This window comes from Corvus cornix, chromosome 2 (genome assembly GCF_000738735.6).
Source record: "Corvus cornix cornix isolate S_Up_H32 chromosome 2, ASM73873v5, whole genome shotgun sequence".
NCBI classification, from domain to species: Eukaryota; Metazoa; Chordata; class Aves; order Passeriformes; family Corvidae; genus Corvus; species Corvus cornix.
This window is the reverse complement of record NC_046333.1, coordinates 69,120,364-69,148,039: the sequence shown is the minus strand read 5'-3', so window position 1 is coordinate 69,148,039 and position 27,676 is coordinate 69,120,364. Positions and strand designations below refer to the sequence as shown.

General features: G+C 36.7%; 1 protein-coding gene across 1 annotated transcript in view; it reads left to right on the top strand.

The window, feature by feature from the left end:
• The window catches only part of EXOC2 (exocyst complex component 2), a 128,066-nt gene that overhangs the window by 14,740 nt on the left and 85,650 nt on the right, over window positions 1-27,676 (top strand). Inside the window, exons 3-6 of the mRNA XM_039549999.1 lie at window positions 4,135-4,311; window positions 5,724-5,850; window positions 16,445-16,558; window positions 20,999-21,123. Of these exons, the coding sequence (XP_039405933.1) occupies window positions 4,135-4,311; window positions 5,724-5,850; window positions 16,445-16,558; window positions 20,999-21,123 (543 nt within the window). The remainder of the gene's footprint in view (window positions 1-4,134; window positions 4,312-5,723; window positions 5,851-16,444; window positions 16,559-20,998; window positions 21,124-27,676) is intronic.

The following is a 27,676-nucleotide window of genomic DNA, read 5'->3' as shown; positions in this document are numbered from 1 at the left end:
GACCTCTTCACTGATTCTCCTGGTCACAGAGCTTGTCCATTGCTGCTCTGTTGCTTCCTCTTCAGGCTGAAACATCATAGCTTATTTAAATTTTCTGCATGTGTCCTTGGCCCTTCTTCTTACTCTTCAGCAAATTTCTTTTCGTTTCACTACCAGTCATGGGTGACACATCTTGGTTGCATGCAGTGTTCAGGATGTGAATGCCCTGTGGCATAATACTGTACTTTCACTTTTGGTTTGTATTTTGTCCGTAGAGTTCTGTTTTCTGTATAACTCCTACTAAGAATCAAACTAATGTTTTTGTTGTTCTGCCTACTATAGTTCCATAATTAAATGCACGAGGATTAGTTGTTAGTTTGAGCTTGCCATCTGTGAATTTAAGGTTTTGCCTGCATGCATCTTGTCTTTGTTCATTGAATTTCAGCTGTTGTATTATAGCATCTGCATTATAGTGCATCCACTCAGTCTAATAAGTTCTGGCTTGCATTTTTCTGCAGTTTATGGTCTTCACACTGAATAAATTAGTATCATCAGCCAGCTTTATAACCTCTTTATCTTGTAGTTGATAAATGTACTGAACATAAGTGATCCCGTCATAAACCCTGTGGAAACTTTCCTCAAACACCTCATTTACTGTAACCCTGTTTCTATCTTGCTGAGCTATTTATCCATTGGAGGTCCGTATCCTATAGCTGGTTCATTTTCTTAAGCCTTTTGAGAATGACTCCATAAAATCTTCTGGAAATCCAAGTTAACTATAACTACTGGAATTTCCCTTATTTCTTTTTTAAGTTATGCCTATGTGTACTTCAGTAGTCATGTTAGAGACAATTTGTCTAATTTGTTGTGGAATCATGACTCCTCTGAAGGCCATTGGAATTTTGTTTGGCTTTGCTAGGAAAAATATTTCACTTCATGGCTGTAAACCAAGATTCACAAATTCCATTCATGGCCACCACAATGAGCTTTATGGCCAAGCATCAGCTACTACAGTTTTTCACTTCAGTTTGCTGTCTCTCAAAAGGGGAAGTAGTATTTTCCTGAGCTGCTAGATGAGGTTGCAGTACACTATAGAATCCATATTGAGAAATCCTAAAATAACTGATGATGTTAGGGGTGAGTATATGTCTGTGTATTTGTGTGGCTGATGTATTTCAATAGCCTCATTAGTTCATTGGTATGATGCTCTTAGAAATGATCAGTGCTACGTTCTTGGAAGGAAGACATGTCCTGAACTGTACCTCAGTATTTCAGCTGACCAACTGCTAATATTTCTACTTATATTTCTTTCAGAATAACATTGGTAACACACAGCTGCTAATAATTTTAGGCTTTGAGGTAAAAATAAATAATGCATTGCCTTATTTTTTCCTTAGCTCAGTTGTCAGATTTCTCCAGTAAGTAACTAAGGCCCCAGATATGTAAAGATTTCTTTAATGGTTAAATTAGGCGTGTAAATACTCCCTGTGACTTGAATGGAAATACTTGTGAAAGTGAGGCTTTCTTTGTAGGCATGAGAGTTTGAGTGAGGTCTTTATAAAGTTTATAAAGTTTGAGATGCATTAGTATAAAATGAAAAGCAAGAAACTTTTTTCTATATATAAACGGAGTATCACATAATAGAAGAATATTCTTTTGGTTTCATTTAGGAGAGAGCCTTCTGGTAATCTCTTTGTATCTTTGAAACCAAATAAACTTTTTATTTGTAATTTTATAGCTCATGGTACAAAATGTCAAATCCAGGAGGTACCTGTAACATTTGTGTTTTCAAGGTTTAGTTTGTCTTTTAAGACATTTGCAGCTATATTTTTCAGACATTGTAAAATTGTCGATACATAAGCTTAACCAAAATCGGAAAGTCTCGATAGGAGTATTACTTATGCCTATTTATAGAAAGGCACATAAAAACTAGAAGCTGAGAATGATGTTCTCTGAGCTCTTTGTACCATGCAACAGATTCAAATTAAATATTATTTAAAGGGAAGTTTCCTATTTCTGGAGAAAGAAATGTGGTAACTGTGCTATCAAAACTTCTCCCTCAACATGCCTTTATTTGTTTTAGAAATTGTGTTGTGCCATTACTGTGTTTCATGTGGTATATAAAATGTTGATAGAGACTTAACTTTCTTTTGCATTTTTTAAGATACAGGCAAAGGCCATTTCCTGCCATTTCAGAAGTATTGGACCTTGTGATCTTGCTCTGTTGAGAGCTTTTGGAACCTCTGATGAGTAGACAATAATTGATACAAGGATCTTCAAACAGTTGTTCAAAATTTTTTACCCTACTAAATTGCTATAGCTTAGTTCTGGATTTTAAAGTATTACTTTATTTAACCATGAATTCAGAAAATATGTGGTGAAAACGTCTGTATGAATCATTTGGGCAAAGTATTTCTGTTAGCTCCTATCACAATCTTTCTTCCTTTAGAGAAGATGCTAGCATAAAACAGTAAGAGATGTAAAATTATAACAATATAATGTAAGGTTATATTATTGCATATATGTAATATGCATCATAATGTATGGGCTTTTTCCTTTCCCTCTTTAAACTAAAACCTGACCTGGTTAAAATTTTATGACTAAATAACCAAAGTACTGTTTTTATTTTAAGTCTTTTTGTCTGTATATCCTATTTCATGCCACTCCCCCCTTTAATTCAGAAAGAATATTTAAGAAACAAATCTACTGTCCTTTCTCAAGTAAAATTAATTTCAGTTGTAATAAGATTCAGTGCCTTTCCATTTTTTTTATTTTTTTTATTTCGTTTTCAAGATAGTTTTTGGCAGGGAGTAATGCATTTTTATGTCTGACAGCCATGAAAACTGCCAAATTTGTCTGCTGTGTCATGTCAGAGACTTAAATTGTGAGAAAAAATAAGTGTGAAGCTTTGATACTGAGCCACATATGCTGACCCTTTTCTGTCTCTAAGTATTTTCTAAATTGGTCAGAGCTTTCTAGAAATTAAAAACAAAAGGCAAGCCAACGGGGGGGGAAACTGCTCTGCCTGACAAATTTATGCTCCAGTTCAGCCAGCACACTAGTACAGCCTTGTCCTTTCGGACATAAGGTAAAATGTTTCTAGCTAAGGGTGTTAAATTTAAGAAGAATGTAATGAATTTGTTCTCCAAATTAGATACTAGAGCAGTTAGGATCTTGCCAGTTCTTCAGGACATCAAAACTCCAGCTAGGAATATGGAACTTGTTCTTCTAGATCTGAGAAAACAATCCATCTATTCCAGCATCCAGAGTCCTGATCTGACCAGAACCAATCAGCTGGTTGGTGATTTCTTGGCTTGATCAGACCAATTTGATGTGAAATCTCAGAAAGTCTTGGACCTTATATTAAGGTGCACCTTGACTCTTAAAATTGTAAGAGGTGTTCTTGAACACTAAAGCTTGACATATTTTGTCACAGTCTTTTTCTGTGAAAAAAGACTTTCCTGTCATCCTTCTTGTGAGAAAGTGTAGAAGAGGGAATAGATGAGCATTACATGATCATTCTTCCATGTAACAAGGGCAGTTTATTCATCAGAATCAGTCTTGCATTGTGGATTTTGTACAGAAGGGATTTGGACAGAATATTTGTGAATTAATACTACTTCAACCCAAACAGCCTTCTATGTCCACAGAAGTACTGCTAAACAAATAAAGTTGAAGAAACATTGTTCCTTGTGAATATTTTACAGCATCTTCTTTTTTTTTTTCGGTGCCAAGTCATACAGACTGAACTTGTGAAAGATTTGCTGCGTGCAGCTTTTAGAGGAAGTTTCACAGAAATACAATACTGAGCAGCAGTTCTCTAGTGTCTTGCAGACAGAAAATCTATTGTACTACATTAAGTAAAAGTCACAGTAGCCCAAAAGTGGTGGAAGAGATTAAAATAAATTTCAAACAGCACTGCTTATGTCTCGTGAATTGTTGCTGGGACAAAATACCTGCAGTCACCTAGGAAACATCTGAAAAATGTATTTGTGACTCCTTGACTATAACTGACTGTAGGGGACTGGTGAAGGGTTATATATTTACATAAAATACATGGAGCATCATAAATGAATTTGCATTGCAGAATTTCAAAAGACACTTCTATTCACAGTAGTATATTTCTTTTTTTTTTTTTTTTTTCCTTTTTCCCAGGCTTAACAATCTGTGGGCACAACTGTCTCCTCACTGCAGAATGGATGTCTGCCAGTAAAATCGTGTGTCGAGTTGGACAGGCTAAAAATGACAAGGGAGACATTATTGTTACTACAAAGTCTGGTGGCAAAGGAACTTCAACTGTTTCTTTCAAACTGCTTAAACCTGAAAAAATAGGTATATTTCTTGTTCAAATCCATGTCTATTTTCTTTGCTAAGCAAATACATGACTGAATGCCTCTTTCTATAAAATGTATATTTGAAATGGATCCACCTAGGAAAATTTTCAGTTGTTTAGAAAATGCAGTGTATATCAATAAAATGTGCAAGTATATATATATATAGAGAAACTCAGGGTATATGTAAAATGAATCCTTTCTCAATGTCTTGATAAAACCCTCAGTGATGAATGAAAAGTAGCCCTTTCTTTAAGGAATAGTACTAAACTTCTAAAATTTTTAAAAACGTAATAACAGATCCAGTAATTACTCTTAAGTGTACTAGATAAATACAAAATCTGAGCCAGCTCATGAGCTTTACACCTAAATCCTGAGCTAGCAGTTTAAAGAAAGTTGAGTCCTCAGTGCCATTTCTTATTTGTAATTCAAACCATCCTGCAAAACAAAAAGTCTTAAGTATTTCTCATGAGATGCTTAACCATTGAAATTATTTTGCCAAGCAGTCTAGGACCTCTGCTTAACCTAGAATCCAGTCTAAATACCCTGTGGACTGAAAATTTTTCTCTCAGAACCCCTCATTGGTGAAGTTGGATAGTTATCTTTTCTAACGCAGGAGTTCCCACAAGAATTGTTTTAGGTTTTTATTCTCAGCCTTTCAGTGACAGTTAAATAACATGTAATTTCTCCCAAGGTGCACTAATATCTTAATAATAGAAAGGTGAAATGTGTAAGTGCAAATGTTATACAGAGAGGAGAATTCATATTTGAAAATATGGGGAAGTGGGGGGATGGAGTGATTTCTGGTGTTGAGTATCTGATGGGTATGTTAAAGGTGGGTAAGGCCAAGGGTATGACTGGCTCCATTTTCAGCTGAGATTCCAGGACATATTGTGCCTCACCTTTATGCATTGTCTGTGCTAAGGTATTGGAAACAAATCCAGTTCTGTGTCCTTGAAGTCATTTATCTTGGTGTGTGGCCAAAGTTCAGTTACCTTTTGGATAGCAAATGGGGCAGAAGAGGAATCTTCCCTAAAATATGCAAATGAGAACACTTTCAATTAATTGCTCTTTTGAAAGTAGCAGATAACAAGATTTGGATAGATACCAAAATACTTGCAGGAATGAAAATATTAATACTTTGTGGTCAGGCAAGTGCTCCTAATGTACGTGAAACTGTGCACTCTGCAAGAGGGTAATGTTTGATGCCCAGCCATGAATACCTTTTCAGCAGCTATAATAAAATAATTTAGCATAATTGCATCCAGGTTGTTTTGCCATTTATCTTTCAATATATTACCTAGCCATGCATTTTATATTTATCAGGATTTTTCAAATTAATTCAGTATGTTAGAAGTTGATGGTGCTGGACTGCCCTTGTTGTTTTAAGGATCTGTGCTTTGTTTTCTCTAGGTATCTTGGATCAGTCTGCTGTCTGGGTGGATGAAATGAACTATTATGACATGCGCACTGACAGGAACAAAGGGATTCCCCCCTTGTCCCTACGTCCGGCTAATCCGCTTGGTATTGAGATAGACAAGTGAGTACCAAATGCCTTTAATCCACTTTTTTAGTGGTTTTCTCTATATGTGTCTTTGTGAATTCCAAGAAAGTTTAATGGTTTTCAGGGCAGGGAAGGATGTAAAAACTCATACATCTAGTAGCTGCTAGTATTCTATTTAGTACTCGGAGTTGTTAGTGTACATTGTATCCTGCTCCATAATCCTCTATTTTGGATCATCAATTAGAACTGTAGATAATCTAAAAGCCTGATATATTGAACCCCAGTGATGTTTAGATTTTGAGGATTGCTAAATAACCTAAGGCTTCAGATTTATATTTTGTAGTTATGGAATACCTACTGTTGCATTTGAGTTTCATGGGGCTTTTAAGGATGTTAGATTGCTATCTGTTGCTAAAATTGCACTGTAAAATGTGATTTATTATGCCACATCAGTTAGTTTATTTTATTGAAATACTAATACTGTTTTCCAGCCCACAGTCGTCTTTACTTTAGTTCTTAAGTATGGTGGAATTTATGACTTTTTTTTCCTGAAATAGAAACTTTATAGTGAATGATAAATGGAATTAGGTATCTTTAAATGGGACACTCTTTAAACCTGCCCAACTCGTAGAAATAGTATTAGGAGTACATCTGTCAGCTCTCCAAAACAAAAGGTGATTTAAAATTAAACTATTACTAAGGTGTCATCTGCTGAATACTCTTGTTTGTGAGGGGCAGTGCATTGGAAAAAATCTGCAATGTCCATTGTTAAATTATTCTGATGAGAAAGCTGCACTTTCCCAAAATCTGTATGGAATTTCTAGTGGATCCACGTCACCTTCTAGCCTCTGGCATTTCTTTCCTAGCTTGAATAGATATTTTTCTTTCTTTTCAAAGTCCTAAGCCATTTTTTTGCAATAAAATGGAGATTTTATCTCTTTTTTTCTTTAGCCTTTGGTGTAACTTCTGGCAGATAATTCTTTCATGTTCCTCAGTTTTCCAATCCGTGAAAAATGCGGACCTTCATATTATGGACAATATTCCAGTGTGTTACTAGAAGACTTTCTGTCACTCTTCCACTCTCCCTCCCCTGTTTGTAAATTAAAAACCTAATAATCCTTTTTACCACTGTGCTGCACAGGCAGCTAGCATTGAGTACTTTGTTAGCTGATTTTCTTTGAGTCACTACTTTGGCTGCTGGCATGGTTGGTCATTATTCGGTAGGCATGGCCAGGATTCCTTTATTCTAACTGTATCTTTTTGCATTTGCCTGTATTTCTCTGTTTGTTCCTTCCTTGACAAGTCTGTCTTCTCATTCTAGATGACAGTCTTTGTTTCCTACCAATTATTTATAAAAAATTACTAGTGATAAAGCTGTTATTGGTGATGATACAAATACTGATGAAAGAGTAATTTGGGCTCTGGTAAAACTTTACCTACCAATGTTTTCACATTTCCTTCTCCATAGATTTGTTTTGGGTTCTGGTTTTTTTTGTAACTTGTTCTTTAATCCATTTGATGTATTCTATTGCATAAAGCTGAGTTTTAATCAATCTTATTGTAGCAAGTCTCCTTTGAAATGATATGTTAATGGTGATATGTTAATTTTGTCTTGTTACTTTTTCCAGTGAAACACTTAGTCTCAAAACTTATAGATGTTCTCACACATTGTAAGAAGCAGTTGTGACTGGCTGACATTAAAACTAATTTTCTCTGCTTTAATTCTGTATTTCTTGAACCCTGCAACAACTTTTGCAATATTTTATCTGGGATTTAAGTCAAGAAAATTTGTTCTGTTGTATAGTCCTCACTCCATAGTCTTCTCACCATATGTCTTTCTATAAATACAGAGGTTATGACACAGTTACTTTTAATTTGTTCTGATTTTAACAAAACTTCTAATGCCGTATTTGACTTCATAGCCAAAATTAATATTTCTTATAATTAAGACATTGTCAATATAATAGATTAAGAATTATCGTATAGAAACTTAAGCAGCATTAGTTTAGGATTTGCTTAATTTAGAGTTATCTGTTTGGATGTTTGTTAAATAGAAAACCAACCATGTTATATTTTAAATGTTTCTTCTGAAAGCATTAGAAAATGTATTACTGAAACGTCTGATTTTGTGTGAAAAGAAATAATCAGAAACATGTAAATACAGCTAGGAAATAACCTTTTGGAGAAGGAGGGAATTAGGAAATCTTTGGGCAAGCATATCAAGCCTAGTTCATTGTTCTTGAACTCCCAGGTTCATTGCAGGTGAAGCAGGAAGATTATGGCAAGCACCAGTTTGAGAGATGGAACAGTGATCAGTATAACAAGTAGTTGTGTGGAGGAATTGAGGGGTTAAATTGTGGAGAGGGGAAAGAGAGGAAAAGCCTGGTCTGCCCTCATGCTATGGTTGACAGCACAGTGTTAATAGTTCTGACTATAGATGAACATTCTGGGTTTAATTAAAGAGTGCCTTCTCAATGGAAAATCTTTCGTCATTTTCTTGATAAATTGGAGCAATGTGATGTTTACTTCCATAAAAAACTCTGTAATACCATATAGTTTAACTAAACTCACATGTTTGCAAATACTTTATGTATGTGATGGGTGTATATTGAGAAGTTGTACAAAGTAGTGAAAGAAGGCAATTGTAAACCAAGAAAGAGAGTGAATAAGCAAAAAAGTAGCAGTAACCATTACTAGATATGGGAATAATTTGTCACTAGAAGTGATAAAAATTGTTAGGGTGCTTTAAAATGAAAGACATCCTAATATGATCCTAATAATACTGTTGTGTATGCAGATGGGACCCTGCAGCATTATGGATCTCTCTTTTTTTCATACCTTTGGCTTCTTTGAACTTTTTCTTTAAACATGTACAAATTGGGATGTATTTTAATTTTGAAGCTGAAGCATTTGGCACTGGTCTGACTTGGTGGGATTTACAGTCTTTGCAGCATGATGGCTGACACAGAAGAGAAAGGAGCACCTTGTATTATGCAAATAGTGGTAAACAAAAGAAACATTAATCAAGAAGCTCAGGGAGAAAAGCAGTGAAAAATAGATGTGATAAAATGGAATATGAATAAACTATATAGGAGCACACTGAAGAGAAGGCAGAGGAAGGTGGTTAGACTACAGACTGAAAGAGAAAGAAGCCCTCCCTGTAAAAAGTGGTCATCAGGCATTAGCAAATGATACAGAAAAGACAAGCTGCAGCATGGGAATGAGTTCATTGTTTTTTGGAGGGGTTTTGTTGTTTCGGGTTTTTTTTTTTAATATGGATTATGCTTGGTTTTAAAAGTTCCTTTTGTGGATTTTTAAACCTTTTTTTATGGTACTTTGTCCAATTAAAATGTGTTTAAAAATTGATTGTAGCTTGCAAACCATTCAGGTCGATGCTTTCAAGCTGCTGCAAATGAGACCTTGAAATAGTAGAAAAAAGACCTTGTAAGTAATGAACAGAAGAGCTTCAGTACAGCATTTTGTTAAATTATTAGGCATGCACAGGGACAAAAAAAAGTTATTCAGCTCAGTAGATTGAAGATTGGAGTTTAATTGGGAATGACTGAGATTTAAGTGAAAAAAGGTTTGAACTGTGAATTAAGGGAAATATGTAATAGTGGGTCTGACATTCTGTTAATAATTAGAATACTGCCTATAGATATATTGTAGGAGTAACATATATGTACTCAAAATACACACTGGAATTGTCTTTTCATATTCATCTTCAAATGTTGCAAGGATACAAAAAAAGCAACTATGTATATGCAGTCATCCTCCTGGCTGTTCTTTTACATAATCAAGATATTTTAAATGTTACATGTGTAGTCAAGATATTTTAAGTGTTACATGTATACATAATGTCCAGGCCATCATCTTTCAGCCTGCAAATTTAGCAAGTAGTAAGTATTTTGCTGGCTGATAAGTTCTTGATATTTTCTAATAATTAATTGCATTTCTTGTGTCATATAACTAAGAATCTCACTTGCTAATAAAAAAAGTAATTTATATTGTAATGAAATTTGAACATGCTGGTTCTTGTGTTTCAGTGGTTGTGACCCTTGAAGTCACAAATGTATTTGTAGAAGGGTGTTTGCACATGTTTGTTCTCTTGCCTTCCTAGCAGTTGTTCATTCATCTTCTGAAACACAGAGCTCATCCAATCAGATAAGGGTTTTTTGGCATTGCTATAACTTAGTGCCTATTGTGTGTATGCTGTGAGGTGTTCAGTTCCCACCAGAAAATAGTTATTTAAAATCTTTGAGTTCTAGTTTTTAATTTTCGGTATGGGGTAAAGACTGATACAAAGCTTTAGCGTCCTATCACTATCTGTATGCTGACTTTCAGTGGAAAGTAGGTCTATGCCACCTTCCTCCCCAGGGAGTATTCCTGACTGTGTTATGCAGATGTAGCCAGGAACGCTTACAGAAACATTGAATCATAAAATAGAATCACGGAATTGTTACAGTTGAAGATTTTCAAAGTCATCAAGTCCAACCTTTGACCAATCCTCACCTTGTCAACTGAGCCACATCCTCAAGTGCCATTCAGCCATTTCTTGAACACTTCCAGGGACAGTGACTCCACCACCTCGATTCTAATGCCTGACAACCCTTTTAGGGAAGAAATTCTTCCTGATGTCCAACCTGAACCTCACGTGGCAGAGCTTGAGGCTGTGTCCTCTTGTCCTGTCGCTGGTTGCTTGGGAGAAGAGGCCGTCCCCTACCTGGCTACAACCTCCTTCCAGGCAGCGGTAGAGAGCAGTAAGGTCACCCCTGAACCTCCTTTACTCCAGGGTAAACAGCCCCAGCTCCCTCAGCCACTCCTCACAAAGCTGACTCTCTAGACTCTTCACCAGCTCCGCTGCCATTCTTTGGACTCGTATCGCCACCTCAGTCTTCTTCCTGAATTGAGGGGCCCAGAACTGGACACAGCACTAGAGGTGTGGCCTCAGCAGTGCTGAGTACAGGGGGACAGTCAGTGCCCTGCTCCTGCTGGCCACGCCGTTCCTGATACAGGCCAGGATGCCACTGGCCTTCTTGCCCACATGGGCACGCACTGGCTCATGTTCAGCCACTGTCAGCCAGCACGCCCAGGTCCTTTTCTGCCTGGCTGGTGTCCAGCCATTCTGTCCCCAGCCTGTAGCGCTGCCTGGGGTTGTTGTGACACAAGCAGGTCAGCTTTGTTGAACCTCATACAGCTGGCTTCAGCCCATCAATCCAGCATGTCCAGATCCCTCTGCAGACCCTCCCCACCCTCCGGCAGATCAATACTCCTACCCAGCTTGGTGTCATCTGCACACTTTTTTAGAGTACATTCGATTGATAAAGGTATTGAACAGGACTGGTCCCAGTACTGACCCTTGGGGAATCCCAGTAGTGACCATCCAACAGCTGGCGGTAACTCCATTCACCACCACTCTCTAGGCGTGGCCATGCAGTTTTTAATCCAGCGAAGAATACACCTGTCCAAGCATTTGGCTGCCAGCTTTTCCAGGAGAAGTCTGAAATAGGTTGCAGGAAGAAAAAGAGTGTGCAGAGTAGTTGTCTCAGTCAGAGAAATGTGGAACTTGGTGTGAAAATTCTGACCTTGGCAGCCATGTGGCAGTACTTGGGTTGGTTTTAGCAGTTTAGAGCTGTTACCAAAGCAGGTTGGTAACACAAGATCATTCTAGGAGAGATTGTGTCTTGTAGACACTGGCTGAAATATGTTGATGGAAAATTTAGATCTACGTGAGATTTGTGAATGAATTGCTTGTTCTGATGCATCGCATACTTCCCCCTCCTGCATGGCAAGTGCTTGTTTAACCAAGGGTTCCCTGACTCCTCTTACTACTCTGTCAGACTAAGAAAATTCATTCTCTGCAGAACAGTAACATCAGTCAGACCTAGTGGTGGTTAGAAAATTTTTGAATAGTGTTTGTTGTTTTGCATGTAGCAGAGGTCACTTTGGTGGATCCATCTCGTACATGAAAGCAAAGGCTGACATGCTAAGTACATTCCACATACTTCTGTATCCACCCACTCAATACAGATGCTTCCCTCTTCCCACGCCAGCTTCCAAAACAGTTCATCTGGGAGAAGGAAGCAGATGATCTTACGCTGCCACCTAATGGTAAACGTCAGCTTAATACATGAGATAAGAAAACACTTTCTGGAGGCCGCGATGTTTCTTTTTAAATGGCTTGTATGGAAATGCAGTAAATTTCATCATTGAATGTGATGGGTGCATGGAAACTTGATCACAGAGATGCATGTAAAAAAATTCTGAAAGCTGCAGAAGAGAGTTGCAGTATAGTCCTAGTTTATGACTTTAAAAAATAAAGTAGCACTTACTGTTTGTTAGGCTGATGCATCAGCTGCAGCTGCCAGCCTATAATCTCTTAGTGGATTTCTCTTACCACGTTCTGCCAGCTCTAAAATACAGTTGCCACTTTGTTTTCATATTTCTAATGAACCCAGTGCTACCAGGGAGGAATCGCCAGAGTGCACCCTTGTCCTGTTGCTGTTGGAGAGACCTTTGTTAACACCTTCTGATTTGTCGTGTTTAGTCTACACCAGTGTCCCTTATGCTGGTCTTTTTGCATGCATTATTAACACAGTACAGCTGGTACAAAGCCAGCTTCAAGGAGTCTGAATGGTACCAGACAGAGGGGGGGGGTATACAGCAGCTCTAGCTGGAGCTTGTTTATGCTGGTTGCTATTCAGAATCTGTGTTTATTTAAAGTTGCTCCTTTTGCCCTGTGTACTTCTGTGGAACTGAGCTTCAAGTTACCTTGTGGTGGCTGGATCTTGCTTTGGGACCCACCTTTAAACTGCAAATATTGTCATATATGCTGAAACTATTACTGTGAGATTCTGAAGTTCTGGGAGGAAAACAATTTTTACAAAAAAATTACAACTTGCTAAGCTGCATTTCTTGTCAGGCTTTGTTAATTAGTATCTGTTGTATCCTGTTGCTCTCAGTTGGTTGTGACTGCTTGGAGGCTGTGATTTCCCCATGGAGATTTTCAACAAATCTCTGGAGAGTATAAATGCTTTGTATGGGCACAAGTTCTGTAGAAGAATCTGTAAGGGTCCACGTATCCTGTGCTGTTAAATTAGGTTTATTGCTATTAGGCTATACAGAACCTAGAGCGTGGGGTTGTGCAAAGAGGGACTTCTATTGATGGGCACTTGTGGCACAAGTGAATTGATTGTACTCCACGTTTTGAATCCGAAGTCAATGTGCGTGGCCTTTACAGGGAAGCAAGGACCACCACATCAAATGTTGTATGATTGTATTAGCTATACTCAAAATGTGTTTGAGGGAAGTGAAAGTGTATAGTGGCTTGTAACCAAATGTATTTTTATTATACTTCTCATTAATATAACCACTATGTGAAATCTCGGTTTCTTTTGTATTTAAAATTGTTGCTGAAGGATGAAAAAGACTATTTTAAAATGTTAACTATAGATCTACTATCATATCTAGTTCTGTTTTAGGTAAAATAGTGTGCCTAGCAGAAAGTACTACTATACAAATCCAGTATGTGTACCTTTGCTAAAATTGTAAAGTTAGTGTAATACTTAGGGTTGTCAAGGGTGGTAAGCTTCACTGTTCTTTTTCTGAGGTTTTGTGGATTCAATTTGTGGTTCCCAGTTTCTTTTACAGTGATTACTTTTTAATAATGATTAAGTATTGTTCATGAAGTGATTCTTGTATAATAAGCAAGTCAACAGAAAAATGATTTACAGTTTAATTGCATGTCATCATGATCTAAGCTTTTGCTACTAGTTCATCTTCACCCTGTAATGTTGAAAAGAGTAAGCCAGAAATACTCTCTCAAGTCACATATGGGCTTGTTTATAAGTAAACGGTAAGCAAGTTTTCATGAGAACAACTTCTAAAAACTGACTTATTTAATTTACTAATGGAAGTTAATGAAACAAACTTGTGTGTATGTGGAGTCAGTCTCTTTTTAGATGCATCTGGCCAGACATTCTAGAAATACAGTTGCTTTCAGTTTGAGCATTTTAGTGAGCACTTTGTTTTGAAGACAGCTGTAGCAAGTCTCTATGTAGCAAGCTGTAGCATATCTGTTAGTGGAAAAACTACTGGTAAAATGTATGATAAAAATAAGGATATGAAACCATAGAGTATAACATATTGTTAACATACCTCACACGTTCACATTCATGTTTCTGGTCTGTTGTGACTATGTCTAAAATATGTCTGCACAGATAAAAGCATTGTTAATTTATGGTTCTACACAAATACATCTGTTGGAAAAAAGCTCCTAATAACTTTTCAAGGCAGTCAAACATCAAACTGAAAAAAAATTCCTTCATTTCTGTCCTGCTGTCTGTGGACAAGATTCATTTGCAGTAATTGATTACATGTCTATCTTGGTCTTTCTCTATATATATATTACAAAATAATTTCGTTTTTTTCCCGTAGGAATTGTATAGCTCATGCACAAGCTTAAACTGTCATGCATATCTCTTACAAACCTGCAGTAATGAGTAGCATTTGGTAATGGTATATTTGAGTGTGTGTGCTTTTTGTGTTACATCTGTTTCTTTTGGTTTCAGAGAACATACATGGAAATTCAGAAAATATGAGCGAAATTTTGCTTCTGTATTGATTGCATTCACTTAAAGTGCTTGCACAGAATGTCCAAGTCTCTTTTGAAAACTCAAATTTGTTTTCTTGGTTTTATTTTATAGCATTAAAAGTGCAGTCGTCCACAAAGATGTCACCATGTGTGGATCTAATATAAATGCTTTTTTGTACAGTTGTACTGTGTATCACATGTGAAGTACTATCCTTCAAGTTCATTTGCCTACTGGGCACTAATTTGACTAATTTGAGGGTAAAATGAGGTATCCTAAATTGTCTTTAAATGAAGAATAAATTGAAACTTTCTTCTTCTTCTTACATCTGTCAGCATTTTCTGCTTACTGTCATTCATGAAATTTAAGGTCATTGAAAAACCTGAATCTCAGTACTTATGTCTTAAAGTTTTATTTTAACATCATCACTTTTTCATTGAACACAGACAAATGTTGGGACCCTCATTTTTGCTGGCTACATTTGTTTCTCACACTATTTTCCCCGTATCTCTACTTTTCATATCTGTCATCACTTTTCCTTGCCTCTCATTTGATTTTTTTCTGGTTTGTAGAAAGTATTGTTTCATGCCTCTGCTGTAATCAGGTGCTACTGATGAAAGACTTCTGTACCATGTCATTATGTACGTAGGTCCTTTGTACCTGCTTGTGCTAATGGCCATTTGGATATGAAAAGAAACTTCCAGGAAACAACTCCTCTCTATATAATTGTACTTTTTAATGTGCCCGCCTTTAGATTTGTTTCACTTAATCTGCTGTTTGCTTTTTGTAATAAAAACAGCTATCTTGAAACATGTTTAGATTACAGAAAAAAACTAAAACTAACAAATCACTGCTTTTGTGTCCATTTAAATGGCTTTTCATATGTGTTAAATGTAGTTCTTAGAACTGACTCTGGATTTCTACTCCCACCCAAGTTTGCTGTCAAATGCAAAGTATGGCAGATTTTCATTTGCATACAGTATACTTTGTATAGCAGCACTCACCTCGCTTGTGAGCATCAGAGAGGGACCTCATTGTCTTTTGAGTTGGATGTTGTGATCCAAAAGCGACATAGTAAATTTTTGAAATAGATGAGAATATTTTAGTTGGAAGGGACATAAGGCCATCTAGTCCAACTGACTGACCCATTTAAGGCTGACAAAAAGTGAATTTTTTTGCCACAATTAGTCTCTGAAGATAGGATGCAGCTGGTGGTGAAGATGAGAGGAGGGAGTGCACCTGGTGGTGTACTGAGTGCATGGTGGGACAAATTTGGCTAAGTGTTGTGTGTGTGTCTGGACTGAGGGATGAAGGTTGTCATGTTTTCATCAAGAAGTGCTTTAAATATTTTTATTACACAGACTTAAAGTAAATGGAATACATTTTCTAGATGAGTATCTTAGAAACTACTTGTAGTTTTAAAATGCTGTTGTAGAGAATCTGTTTTCACAAGGAATTGGCTCACATGCTTTCTTTATGCATTTGTAAGACTTAATAAAAACTAACAAAACCTGCTGGCTGTCACTTGAGATAAGCCTGTTTTTCCTTTGTTTTGTGTATGGTGAACAGTATATTCTGCTTTGCAAGAGAATTATTTTAACTCAGTATTTCTTTCAGTGTTTGTATGTAATGGAAGTGTATTCTGTGTATCTCCCTTTCATGTTTCTGTGTGACTTCTGCTGCTCAGGAACTAATAGACAAAAATTGTGTGAGATCACTTACAAGCTGTCAAACTTTTGATGTCCTGCCACTTTAAAGTTAAATCGAAATATTTTGTACAGACAACATTTCTGTCTTATGTGTAGTGGTGAAATCAAAATGGTAAAATTAGTTTTACTTAGATTAGATTTCAGTCTTTCCCAGTCATGTTACATGTGTCTGTAATAGCAGCTTTAATTTCAAGGTGAGATACAAGTTAATGTTTCCATCTTAGAGGGAAATGATTTGGGCTTTGTTAGTTTGGGGTTTTTTGTGACTCTTTTAATTGTAAACTGTTCACAAGACTATGTTTCACTGAAGAAATGAATATTCATTTTCAGGGGCAGATTTCCTCAAAAAGATTTAGAGTCACTCTTTCCTGGGATGAGCGCTGATTTCACAAGTGAAAACTTTTCTGCTGCCTGGTACCTGATTGAGAATCATTCGACAACAAGGTTTGTTGCTATCATATAAGCAATTGTTTTAAATGCAAGTCACTGATGGTATTTCATTATGCAGAAGATGTGTCAATGGTGGTTTGCATTTACAGCACTAGAACTGTAGTCACGATTGTCTCTGGTGTTTCTGCTTGGCTTGCAGCTTTAATCAACCAGTTTGCTTAATGTGCTTCTGAGAAAGACCTTGTTTTTAACCAGACCTAATTTATGATGGGCAGTGGGGGGTTGTTTATCCCTGTCCCCCCATGTCAGATGGAAGCTGTCTTTCTTCAAGCTTTAGGAATCAAGAAGTTAGTATGGCCTTGAGCGGAAACTCCAGGTGTTAAGTCATGAACAGAGACACAGGTTATGGGCGCTGAACAGATGACTGAAACTGTTAGTATCAATTAGGTTGTAGTTAACACTTGTGGAAAATGCTGTAGTAGCAGAAGTTGGACAAGCAAGTAGGATCTCTGAGGTAAATCCCTTAAAATCTTGACAATTAAGATCTTGATTCAGAAATATAGTTCATAGTATGTAGTTACAGGAACGCATTATATAAATGTATTTTTGCATATATAACTGAGTTCCAAAACTTTTATCTGCTTGTGTTCAGATAATACTGGAAGCCATTTTTAATAGAGAAAATGAGGTTTTCTTGTTGTTTTCAGCTGGGTATTCCAATTAGTATTTTAAAGGGAAATACTACTTTACAAATTGATTTAATTTTGTTTACTACTGGTGGAAAAAGGTATGGGTTGCTTCTTGGTTTTGGGGGTGGGAGGATATGTGGGTTTTGGAGCTCCAGAAATAACCATTACTCTACTTGGGAAATACTTAAATTTCCTCTCAAAATGATGGTACTTTAAAGAGCCAGAACAACCGCAAGAGAACATTATTACCTAATACTCGTATAGTGACAGCATCTTTTGAAATCAAATACCTAAGAGGAGTTACTCCAAATTGATTCTGTCTGTCAGAATATGATAACTTTGGGGATCATTAATTTTTTTCTTTAAATGAGGGGATAATTAAGTGGTAAAGAGCAAACAGCTTTTGATGTAGCTGTTCGTAAAAAATTTTCTTGATGTTTGGTTGTTGGACTGTTGCCACTTTGATGCTCATTGATGTGGGCACCAGTGACACTGCCAAGAAAGATGTAGAACAGATCACGAGTGATTGCAGGCAGATTGCAGACTGGGGACAACAGTGGAGAATGTGGGAGCCTAGGTCTTCCCTTTGATTTACACATGAAGGGGAAAGCGTCAGGTGATAGGGACACATGGCTGTACCCCTGGTTTCAAAGGAAGCACTTTTTACTTCCGTAGCCAGATCCATGACTAAAGGACAAACACTACCAGTGAGAAATGGAATTCTTTTGAAAAAGCTGGGTGGGAGTGTGGGAGCATCTTTGTCAGCAGATTTGCACTTTGGTGACAAAAACTTCAAATTTGGCATACCAAGGGATGGTGATAACAGCCTGCAGTTAAATGAAGGGACAGAGTGCTACCTGTGGGTTCAATGATGGCATTAAGAGCGCTATAGGTAGTTACAAAACTAGCTGGAAGTGTCTAACCTCAAGTGCTTTTACACACTCTTGTGCTGCCTGAGAAAAAAGTAAGAGACAGGGCTCCATGTGGGATTAGACAAATATACTACTGGAATAAAGTGGGATAGCTCATGTACCTAGTATTTTGTGATGGATAGCAAGAGGCCACCTGAAAAAGATACCCAGGAAAGAAGAGAGGGACTTGACCTTCATGTGAATAACAGCTGGAATAAATATATGGTCCCTGTTATGGAGCAGGATGGTTGAGCTCTTTCTCAGGAGTCTGGAACGGGTGACATTGCAGTGGCATGAGGAAGTGAAGAAAGTCTTCCTTAAGCAACTTGGGGAAGTTTCCAGAGAGCAGACCTTGGTTCTTGTACAAGACTTTAATGTCCTTCATATTTACAGGAGGGGCAGCAATCCCAGGAGGCTTGTGAGGAGTTCTGGGAATGACTTCTAACATAGCGACAGTGTGGGCCTTCAGGGGTGCTACATTCTAAATCTGATTCTTGCAGGCAAGGCAGGGGATGTGATAACCAGTGGCAGCCGTGGCTGTAGCAATTGTGAAGTAGTTGAATTCAAGACTCAGAGGGGTGTGGGGAAGGCAAGCAGGAGGAGCACACACCTGGGATTGGAAAGCAGCCATACAGAAGACAATCCAGTGTTTGTAACAGTTGACTGTCTGGTGCAAGTCATCTTTTGGGGTGATCATCTTCAGCAGCAATGTGTTAGGTGAGATATGGAGATAATTCTTCTGCTTGGCATTGGTAAAGCTGCAGTTGAAGTGCTCTGCCCAGCTATGGCCACTGCTAAAGGAAAGATGTGAGAGCTGAGCCACAAGCCCACGAGTGTATAAATGTCGATGGCTACACAGCTTGAATGAGTTAAGTGCTTTTAGAAAAGAGAAAACATATTTAACACTTTGTCCACTATCAGCTTAAGTACTTCATCGTTCCTGCTGAAAAAAATTCCATAGATTTACGTCCTTGCATGTCAACAGTTTGAAGTAATGATCTCCTCCATCCAATGGAATAAAGAGTGTTAAATTGTACTTTTAAATGAAATGTGGAGTTTTTTGCATATTAGCTCCATTTATATTGGTTTATGAAGTCCAAATCTTAGTGTTGAAGGTTCAAGAGCAGTGTAAAACTCAACAGGAATAAATGTTCAAAGGGCAGGGTGAATCCAGCCATGTTTTGAATCTAATTATAAGTATCTCTTTAAGTAAAGAAGCAGCAAAACTGTTTTGATTGGGGTTTTTTTTTCTTTCTCATTTCAAAATGTGTAGTCTAAAAAATATTCTGGAATTGTATAATTATCTGTCCCATATAATTTGTTCTGTTTTTCCAGAAACACAGCAATGGTTTAGTTCTTGTCCTCTACATAACCTTAGCTATCAGAAATGGTAAATGTGTGGTGCACTGACATTTTGGTTAGCTTATGTCTGTTTTTTCCATGAAGGACATTCTTTTTAAGAAATCAGTATAACATCCTTTTTACTAATTCTTTTAATCCTGGCAGTATCCTGACAAATATAAATAAACTATTTTGACACACTGTTCAATCATCAGATAACATAAAACAGTGCTTAAAAGGAGAACTGTACAGATTTTTATTACTTTGAAAATGCTGCTGGTAAGTACTTCTCATATGCCCAAGTGGACCAGTCCAGGTGGTGAGTAATGTGATTTCTGTCCAGCAGATGGAAACAGAAAATTAGGCAAAATGTTGTGTCATCATCAGTATGAAAAGAGACGTGCTTCTAAGTACACCAGTGTTCTTTGTCTCCCAGCAGGTGGTGATAGCCTTCTCACTGCCAGGGCTAAACTTTGTTTTGTACTCTTAATGTGCCTTTTTCTACCAGCTCTTTTTGAAATGGGCAGAATATTCATGGAATTGTATTATGTCTTAATTTTCTACTTCATTGATCCCTCTCCTCGCATCGGTGTAGCGCAGTTTGTTGTTTAATTCTGTTGTGTTGGGGAGATGGCTTTGGCATGCAGGTAGGAGGAAAGACTTTAAGGTTGAAAATCATGTGCTGTATTTGTAGTTCTGAACTTGTTCATGGTGGTGTTTTTATAGTTTACTCAGTAATATAACTACTGAGATCATATTGATCATCATCAACAAAAAATAATTATATACAATTAATGAAAATTTATTCACAACTTAAGACTTTTCAATTAATTGCAGGTGCTTGCAGAAAATACAGATGTGAAATCAAATATAAAATGGCAAAAATTGAGAAATATTACGAATCTAAGATAAAAAGAAAGCTACCATACAAACAGCAATGATGAGTTGGCAATTAATATTGCTCTATGAAGTGTCTTTCACAAATATTTCCGTAGATTGCGTATAGAAACCATACTTCCATAAAGCAGGAATCTGTTTAGCTTTTCTTTATTTTGCACTAATACAGTATTCAATTTTGAACTGTATGTCCAAACCAACATAAAAATATTTAATGAATTCAGAAACAAAAGTGAGAGTTATGAGCGAAGCTGCAGAGCTAAATATCATTACTAAAGAGACTTCTAACACCTCAGTAGTTAATCTACCGTGTACTAAGTGTAGTGAATTGTACTGTCACCTATTTAATATAGTACAGACAGTTAAGTAAAAGCAATATTGCATGTTCAGAAGAAACTTCTTGACTAGTTTGTATTATAAAGAAATCACTTCCATCACAAGTGATAGCAGCTCCATTTAGGGTTGGAACTAAAAAACCAAGATCTTTGGACTAAGAATGAGTTGTCATTATTGAAAAGCACACTCATTAGCAATTAACTGTCCCTTAGTAGTTGTTCTGAAAGTAATATGCTTTCTTTTCCAAGTACTTTGTTCTGTTTATTCATTAGCTGACTTTATTGTTTGAACATCACTGAGGTTTTCTTGTTTGTTTTCAGTTTTGATCAGCTCAAAACGGCTGTTGTGAATTTGAAGAAACAAGCCAACAAGAAAAATGAAGGGAGTCTAGCTTATGTGAAAGGAGGTCTCAGCACGTTTTTTGAAGCACAAGATGCTCTGTCAGGTAAAGATGCTTTGCACTTACTAAGTACAGTATAAAAGAAAAGACTTATATGTATGTATGCTTGAATTTAATACTAAAAATATTGTTTCTCTTCACAGTCTGTACTAAAATTGTATCATGAGCCCAAAATCCGTGTTATGCTGGTCACAAGCTAGAACTGACTAGCTGATTGTTGTGGTATATTTGCAAAGGACGTCACAAAATGTATCTCACAGGAATTGGAGGAATTAGATTAAATTGCTTAGACCACAAATGGAGGAAGGAGAAGTAGTGTTAAGCTGGAGCTAATGTTAAGATGACTTGCAAACGGGAGCAACAGAAAAAACTTGATTTTATGATGCCTTATTATTCAATAGTCAGACAGTACTATTTACATGAGTATTGAATATACCTCTTACTTTGGGCAATCAGAGAGCCTTTCTGTTCTGCTTGCCTTGGGGAGAATGCAGCACACCAGTGAGATTATCGTAGTTGCCATTTTTATGTATCTATTTATTGTATATAGACACACACAGACAGAGCCTTAGAGCATGAAGTGTCTCTCAGGTCAAATCTCGTTGTGGGCCGCTGTAGTCCTGTCTAGTGAGGCTTTGCTCTGGATAAGAAAGTAACAGTGCCCAGGAAACCATCCCCAATAGGTTTGTCATTTACCATGAGGCTGATTACCTGTCCTGGTCATTGACCCCTTTGGCCAAAATATAACTAGGTTCAATAACAAAAGTATTAAAGAATTTAGCGGAAAACCTGGAGAATGTGGTGAAGCTCATAAGAAAAGACATTAAGAAAAACGGTTATTTGGCATTCTTTAACCCTTTTTTGAGCTGAGTTTTTATTAAATGCTAGGAAAAATAATAGGCTATTTCTTTGTAATTCTTACACGTCTTGAAAATATGGAAATGCTGTTTTTTCTTGAATAGTTCAGAATCCCAAATAATCTGAAACATAATCCCAAATAAATATTGAAATGTGGCTTGTTTTTCACAACCAAATCTGCTTTACATATGGAATATTAAATACTCTAAAAGATTTAGAGTTCTGTTTTCAAGAAGTTACTGCTCTGGATACAAAGCAGTGCTAACAGTGTTACCTTGTAAGATTATTTTTTGGATCAGCAAATATTTAGTTGGATTTTAAGAAAGATAAGGCAAACCATAAATGTTGTGAGGTTTTAAAAAAGCTGAGCACAACTGAGTTATTTTCTCTTGTTCCACCTCTTAGTATAGATAGGCTTTTTGCCTTTGGAGACTGATGTTCTGATAAATGAGGAGGTCAGCATGCAAGTAGAAATGTGAGAAATATTAATAAAGGAATGGTAGGGAAAGCAACCTCATTTATTTTATTAACTACTAAGGTCTTAATTTAAAAAATATATGTAGTAGCTGTAATATTGTTTTTCATCTTTTACCTTTATTAGTGTTATTTTTACCTAAAATCAGGGTTTATCAGTGCAGTCCTTTAGCTAAATTATGAACTTAGACTTGGGATGACTCAAGTGGTTCTTGATGTCACATTTTGTCTGTAACCAAAATGGCTTGGTTTTGTCTTCCCCTCAGTGATCTCCCTTTAGTGCTCAAAAGGAAGCACACTTTCATCTTATGTTCTTTTACAGTGAGTTAAAGTGGTACAATGGAAGAATGGCCTTGATGCTGTTGTAAAAGAAAATTAGAGACTTAAAGCCTCAATATCTTATAAATTCAAAACTGTAACCCTGAAGTTCAAGGGCATCATCAATGTAATATTTGGTTTTTAAATTCCAAATCCAAATTCTTAATGAGGATGAAGTACAGGTCACAGCTGCCTTCTGTAGCATTTTAATACACATTTCTCTGTTGAAATTTCTTATTAAATGCATGAGCAAAAGGGTTTTTGCTTCTTTTCAGTCAATAAACCCGCTCTTATTGCTTATGAATTTCAGTTTTGCATGCAGAAATACTTATTTGCTCATTCTTCCTCCTTAATGCAGGATACTTTTGTGAGAGTGTAGCTGGAAAAATTGCATAACTTTTTAAAGACTTGGACTTGTGATGGGTACAATCAACTGTTAAGTCGGATGTGGCTTACAGTAGTAAGAAGAAAAAAGGTCTTCTTTGGTGCCATCGTCTAGCACTCCTGCCCAGATGTCAAAGGTTTTTCCAGAACATTTGATTACTACAGTATTCTCAAGTGAAAGATGCTGAGAATTAAGAGTAAGCATTATTAGCATTGTTCTAGAGAAAGAGCTCAGATACAGATTTTAAAAAACCAACAACAAACCACCAAACAAAAACCCCCAAGCAAACAAACCCCTCATTAATTCTTCAGCATGCAGTTATGAAATTCAAGCTGTTTAACAGAAGAATATTAAATTAAAAATATCATCTGGCTAGACAGTGATTGTGCAAGATGATATGGTGGCACTTTTCTGCCCTTACACATGCAAGGGTGAATTTTTATGTCTTATTTTCTCCTTTAAAAAAGTGCAACTAAAATTTGTATGCATTTCAACAAAGCTACATGAGGAATAGTTTGTATTTGAAAGCTGAACAATTCAGCACAAACTCTTAGGGACATAGCCATTGTTCTGCAAACTTTTATTTAGACTCTCAATTTTCCCCTTCAGATATCTTAGAACACATTTTCTAACCCCAGTGGTTATGCTTCATAAACTGCAGGTCTGTTGCATTGTTGTTATAGAACAGAGCTACTTTTGAGCAGTTATTTCTCTTAAGTCTCCCTAAATTAGTACAGGATAACTTTTCATAGGAGGATCACATTAGGAGGTATAACACTTGCTTTTCCAGGTACTTCATACTCCTGTACAGCTTTTATACATCCTTTTTTTAACTCACAGACATTTAAGAATGTTTGTTTCAAATATGTTACCTTGATTAAGGAAACCCTGAATTACTAATTATTTTGCAGCTTTTTTTATTAGTTGGGACCAGTAAGTACAGTCTGATCTTAATTATACTGTCAGACTCTATTACACATTTAAATAAGTGTTAATATTTTCATAAATAATCAATAGAAAGCATAAAAAGCAGTCCTAAGGTATTTATTGTATTTTGTGATTTAGAGGCTGTTTACTAAGAAAATAAGAGCTCAAATAGACCAGAACCCATCCTTGTTTGGTTTAATTTCTGGGAAAATAGAATAGCCTTATCAGATCCCCATGTCTCTCTGCCTGTTAGCTTGGCTGACAGTTTGACAGTGACTCTGCAGAGGAGATGTTCAACGGGAAGTTTGTTTCGTCAGCTGAAGGGAGCTGTAAACTGAGCTGCAGGGAGCAGGGTTTATCTCAACTTGACCCACTTGTCAGCATCAGAGAGTTCAGCTGGTTCATTTCCTGTAATTCTAATTGCAACCTAGAAAGTAGCATTCCTAAAAGGGTGGCTGTTTATATGTTTGTAGTTAAGGCGTATTTTATCATCATGAGCAAATCAGGTCCCACGCAGAAGTCATTGGAAAGTTAGCAAATTAGTTTTCTTACAATATATTTTTTTCTGAAATGCTCTTTGCAATGAACCTAAGGCTGCAGTTTCTTCTTATTTAAATTAAAGGAAAAAAATAGGGAAATTCAGTCTCTCACACAAAAACATGTAAGTATGACATCTCTGTTGGCAGGTAAAGAAGATGCTGGGATGTCTTTAAAACACAGATATTGGGAATAAATTTGAGATTTAGATTTGGCTCTCTAGTTCACCATGGCAACAGGTTTTTTTGCAGTTACAACTAAAATATATTCTACGTGATTTTCAGGAATATGTCTGTACAAAAGAAGCACTGCTGGCTTTTACAGGACTGTTCCTTTTTGCCCTTTCCCACTCCTGTTCAGATATGTGGCCTGTACGAATACCTGCATGATAGGGACCTTGGACTATAGTTGCCCTTTTGTCTACTACCTTTCTTGATACATAAAATAGGATAGTCTGGTTGAAATTACCTGGCTGAAATGATCCTAATCTGGGCAATGGCTGTTTTTTTCATTTGGGTTTGGTTTTTTTCTTCCTACAGACTATTTTTACAGTTCATCCCCTAAGGCTTAGTCTAGAATGAGCATGTTAGTGTTCCAGGATTGGATTCAGGCTGAGTAAGTCTGTGCTGCTGCCATTATGTCTGTTAAATTCATTTTCTCTGAAAGTAAAACAAAAAACACCACCTGAGCTATATTCAATTCTGAGTCAGACTGGGAATTTGAGAAGCTAAAAACTGATGCTTGTCTGTCATAAATGTGTCCCTTCACTTATGACTTTTGAGGAGTTTTGTTACATTTGAATTTAAAGAGATTATGGAGAGCCAACCCAATTTTTCATTAGTGATTCTGCTTGCAAGCTAAACTGATGATTAATTTTGAAATGGCTTTCTTTTGTCCAATTCAATGCTAGCGCTTGGCTGGTTTTGCTTGGTAGCATGTTTTTCGGATGGTATACCAGGTTTTGCTGTTGTCACATCACTGTTTTGTAACAAATCTAATTCACACTTTTGCTTTACTTCACTGGTGTATGTGATTTCAAATAGTAAAGATTTTTGTTAAACATATGGATTTGGGTAAATCAAATTCAAATATATGATTGCTACCTAAATGTTGTGCAGGTGACTTGAAATGTCTGGAATAGCTCTGTGTCTAATCCTCTGTGTGGTGTGTGTCTATTAATGTTACCTTCCTCATCCCACTTGAAGTGATAGAGGGTTGTCTTTGCAGGGTAAGAACAGTCTGCTGTTACAGCTAGTGATTTTAAAGATGATAATTTGTAGAGGATAAGAAAGAACAGGGTCATGGAAACAAACTGGCAAGAATAAAAAAATGATGCTGCCTGTATCAGGCACATATCTGAGAGCGTGTCGGTCACTTCAGAGTAGCAGTTCCCCTGCATGTGTGTGCACCACAGTAGGTGAAAGTTAGATTCTTTCAGGTTAAGAATTAGTATCATGCCTCCATGTAGTCATCATGAAGCAATAGCTGATGTCCTCTCTGCTCACTGTCTTTCCAAGTGGGTGCTCCTGTCTGAATACTTGAATCATCTTTGTGCTACACTTACAGACAAAAGCTGAATGAGAAGAATAAGTACTATCGTTGCTTCATATTTTGTCCTTACATTTACAGGCCTTCTCAGCATGCACAATGAAAAAATAGCGTGCTAAATTAGGCAATCTAAAAATAGGTGTGCTAAATTAAACTTAATTGAAGTTTGCTTATTGAAAACTTGTGTTCTGATCTTGCAGCGCTAAATAACAAGAGGGACATTAAAATGAGAAATGTATTATGAGAGAAAGATGACCTGACAAAGAGTGCCATAAAGTATCTAAGTGACAGTAGATAATTTAGTTTCGGGTGAATGCTTCCTCTTCATACAATGCCTATGGTCAATTTTTGTAGTAAACCAGTTGTTATCTTAATGCAACTTTATAAAAGCAAAAGTTATCATGACTGATAAAAGGCTCAAACTTTCCTTCGTGCGAGTTCTAGCATGTCATTGTGTAGGGAGTTGGGGTTTTTTTGTCTCAAGCAAGAGAAAATCTGATCAGAGAACATTTGGACATTGACAGGAATTGTCACAGGATGTAGTGAAAATTCTCTGCCCGAGCCTGTACCTGCTTTTATGCTGATTGCTCATGTAGCTTCTCCATCAGTTATTGTTTCAGAGATTTTCTGCTAATTTCTAGCAGAATTTCTCCAAAGGAATGCAGTTTTGGCAGCATATAGTTACTGTGTGGCTGTCATATTTTATGAACTTGGTTTTTTTTCAGGTAAGTTAACTATTTTGTTTGAATTTGAAAAATAGTAAAGAATGTAGAAAGAGAAATAAATTTTGCAATTGCAATTTTCAAGCAACAAATTCTGCAATTGATTGCAAGTGTGCAAAAGAGTTACCTATGATTAAATTTGACCCAGACTTATCCTGCAAGCCTTAAAACCACCTTAATTTCATTCTACGTTATTCCATTTCCATACCACCTTTTAAATGCAACATTTAAAAGCTGCTTTTATTTTTACTATTACCTTTCACAGATGCAGAAAGTTAGCACCAGTAAAGAGAGAACAGCATGTTCTGTACTCTTTCATTCTGAAGTGTTCTGGCAAAGGCCTGGGTCTAGTCCTAGAATTTTTAGTGCATCCATAGGCAGAATAATAAGCCACATTTTCCTGTCTATTTCCAAGACATTTGCCCAGAGATAACAGACTTGCTTTAATAGAAGCCCAAGTGAGAACAAGTTGTCTGGTCTCACAATGTTTTTAGACTAAAATTTTTGGGGTTCATATATCAATAAAGCCTCCATTCCTAGCACTGTGCTTTAATTAGCTTAAATTATCATGTTAAGGCTGTCTATTTTCTTTGATTTTTGCCACTGTGTTGGGTAAACAAGCTTGAAGAAGTAAATGCTAGAGAAGCAAATCTCAAAAAGGCAACTTAAGACAATACTGCATTTAGTTCAGTATTTTGTCATTTTTGCTAGGATTAATGTTAACCAAAACAAAGCCAAGTTTGCTATGCCAGTACAAAAATATCTAGAATTCTCAAGGGACACTGCAGGAATGACCAAACCAAACTAGACTTAGTGCTATTAACTAGTG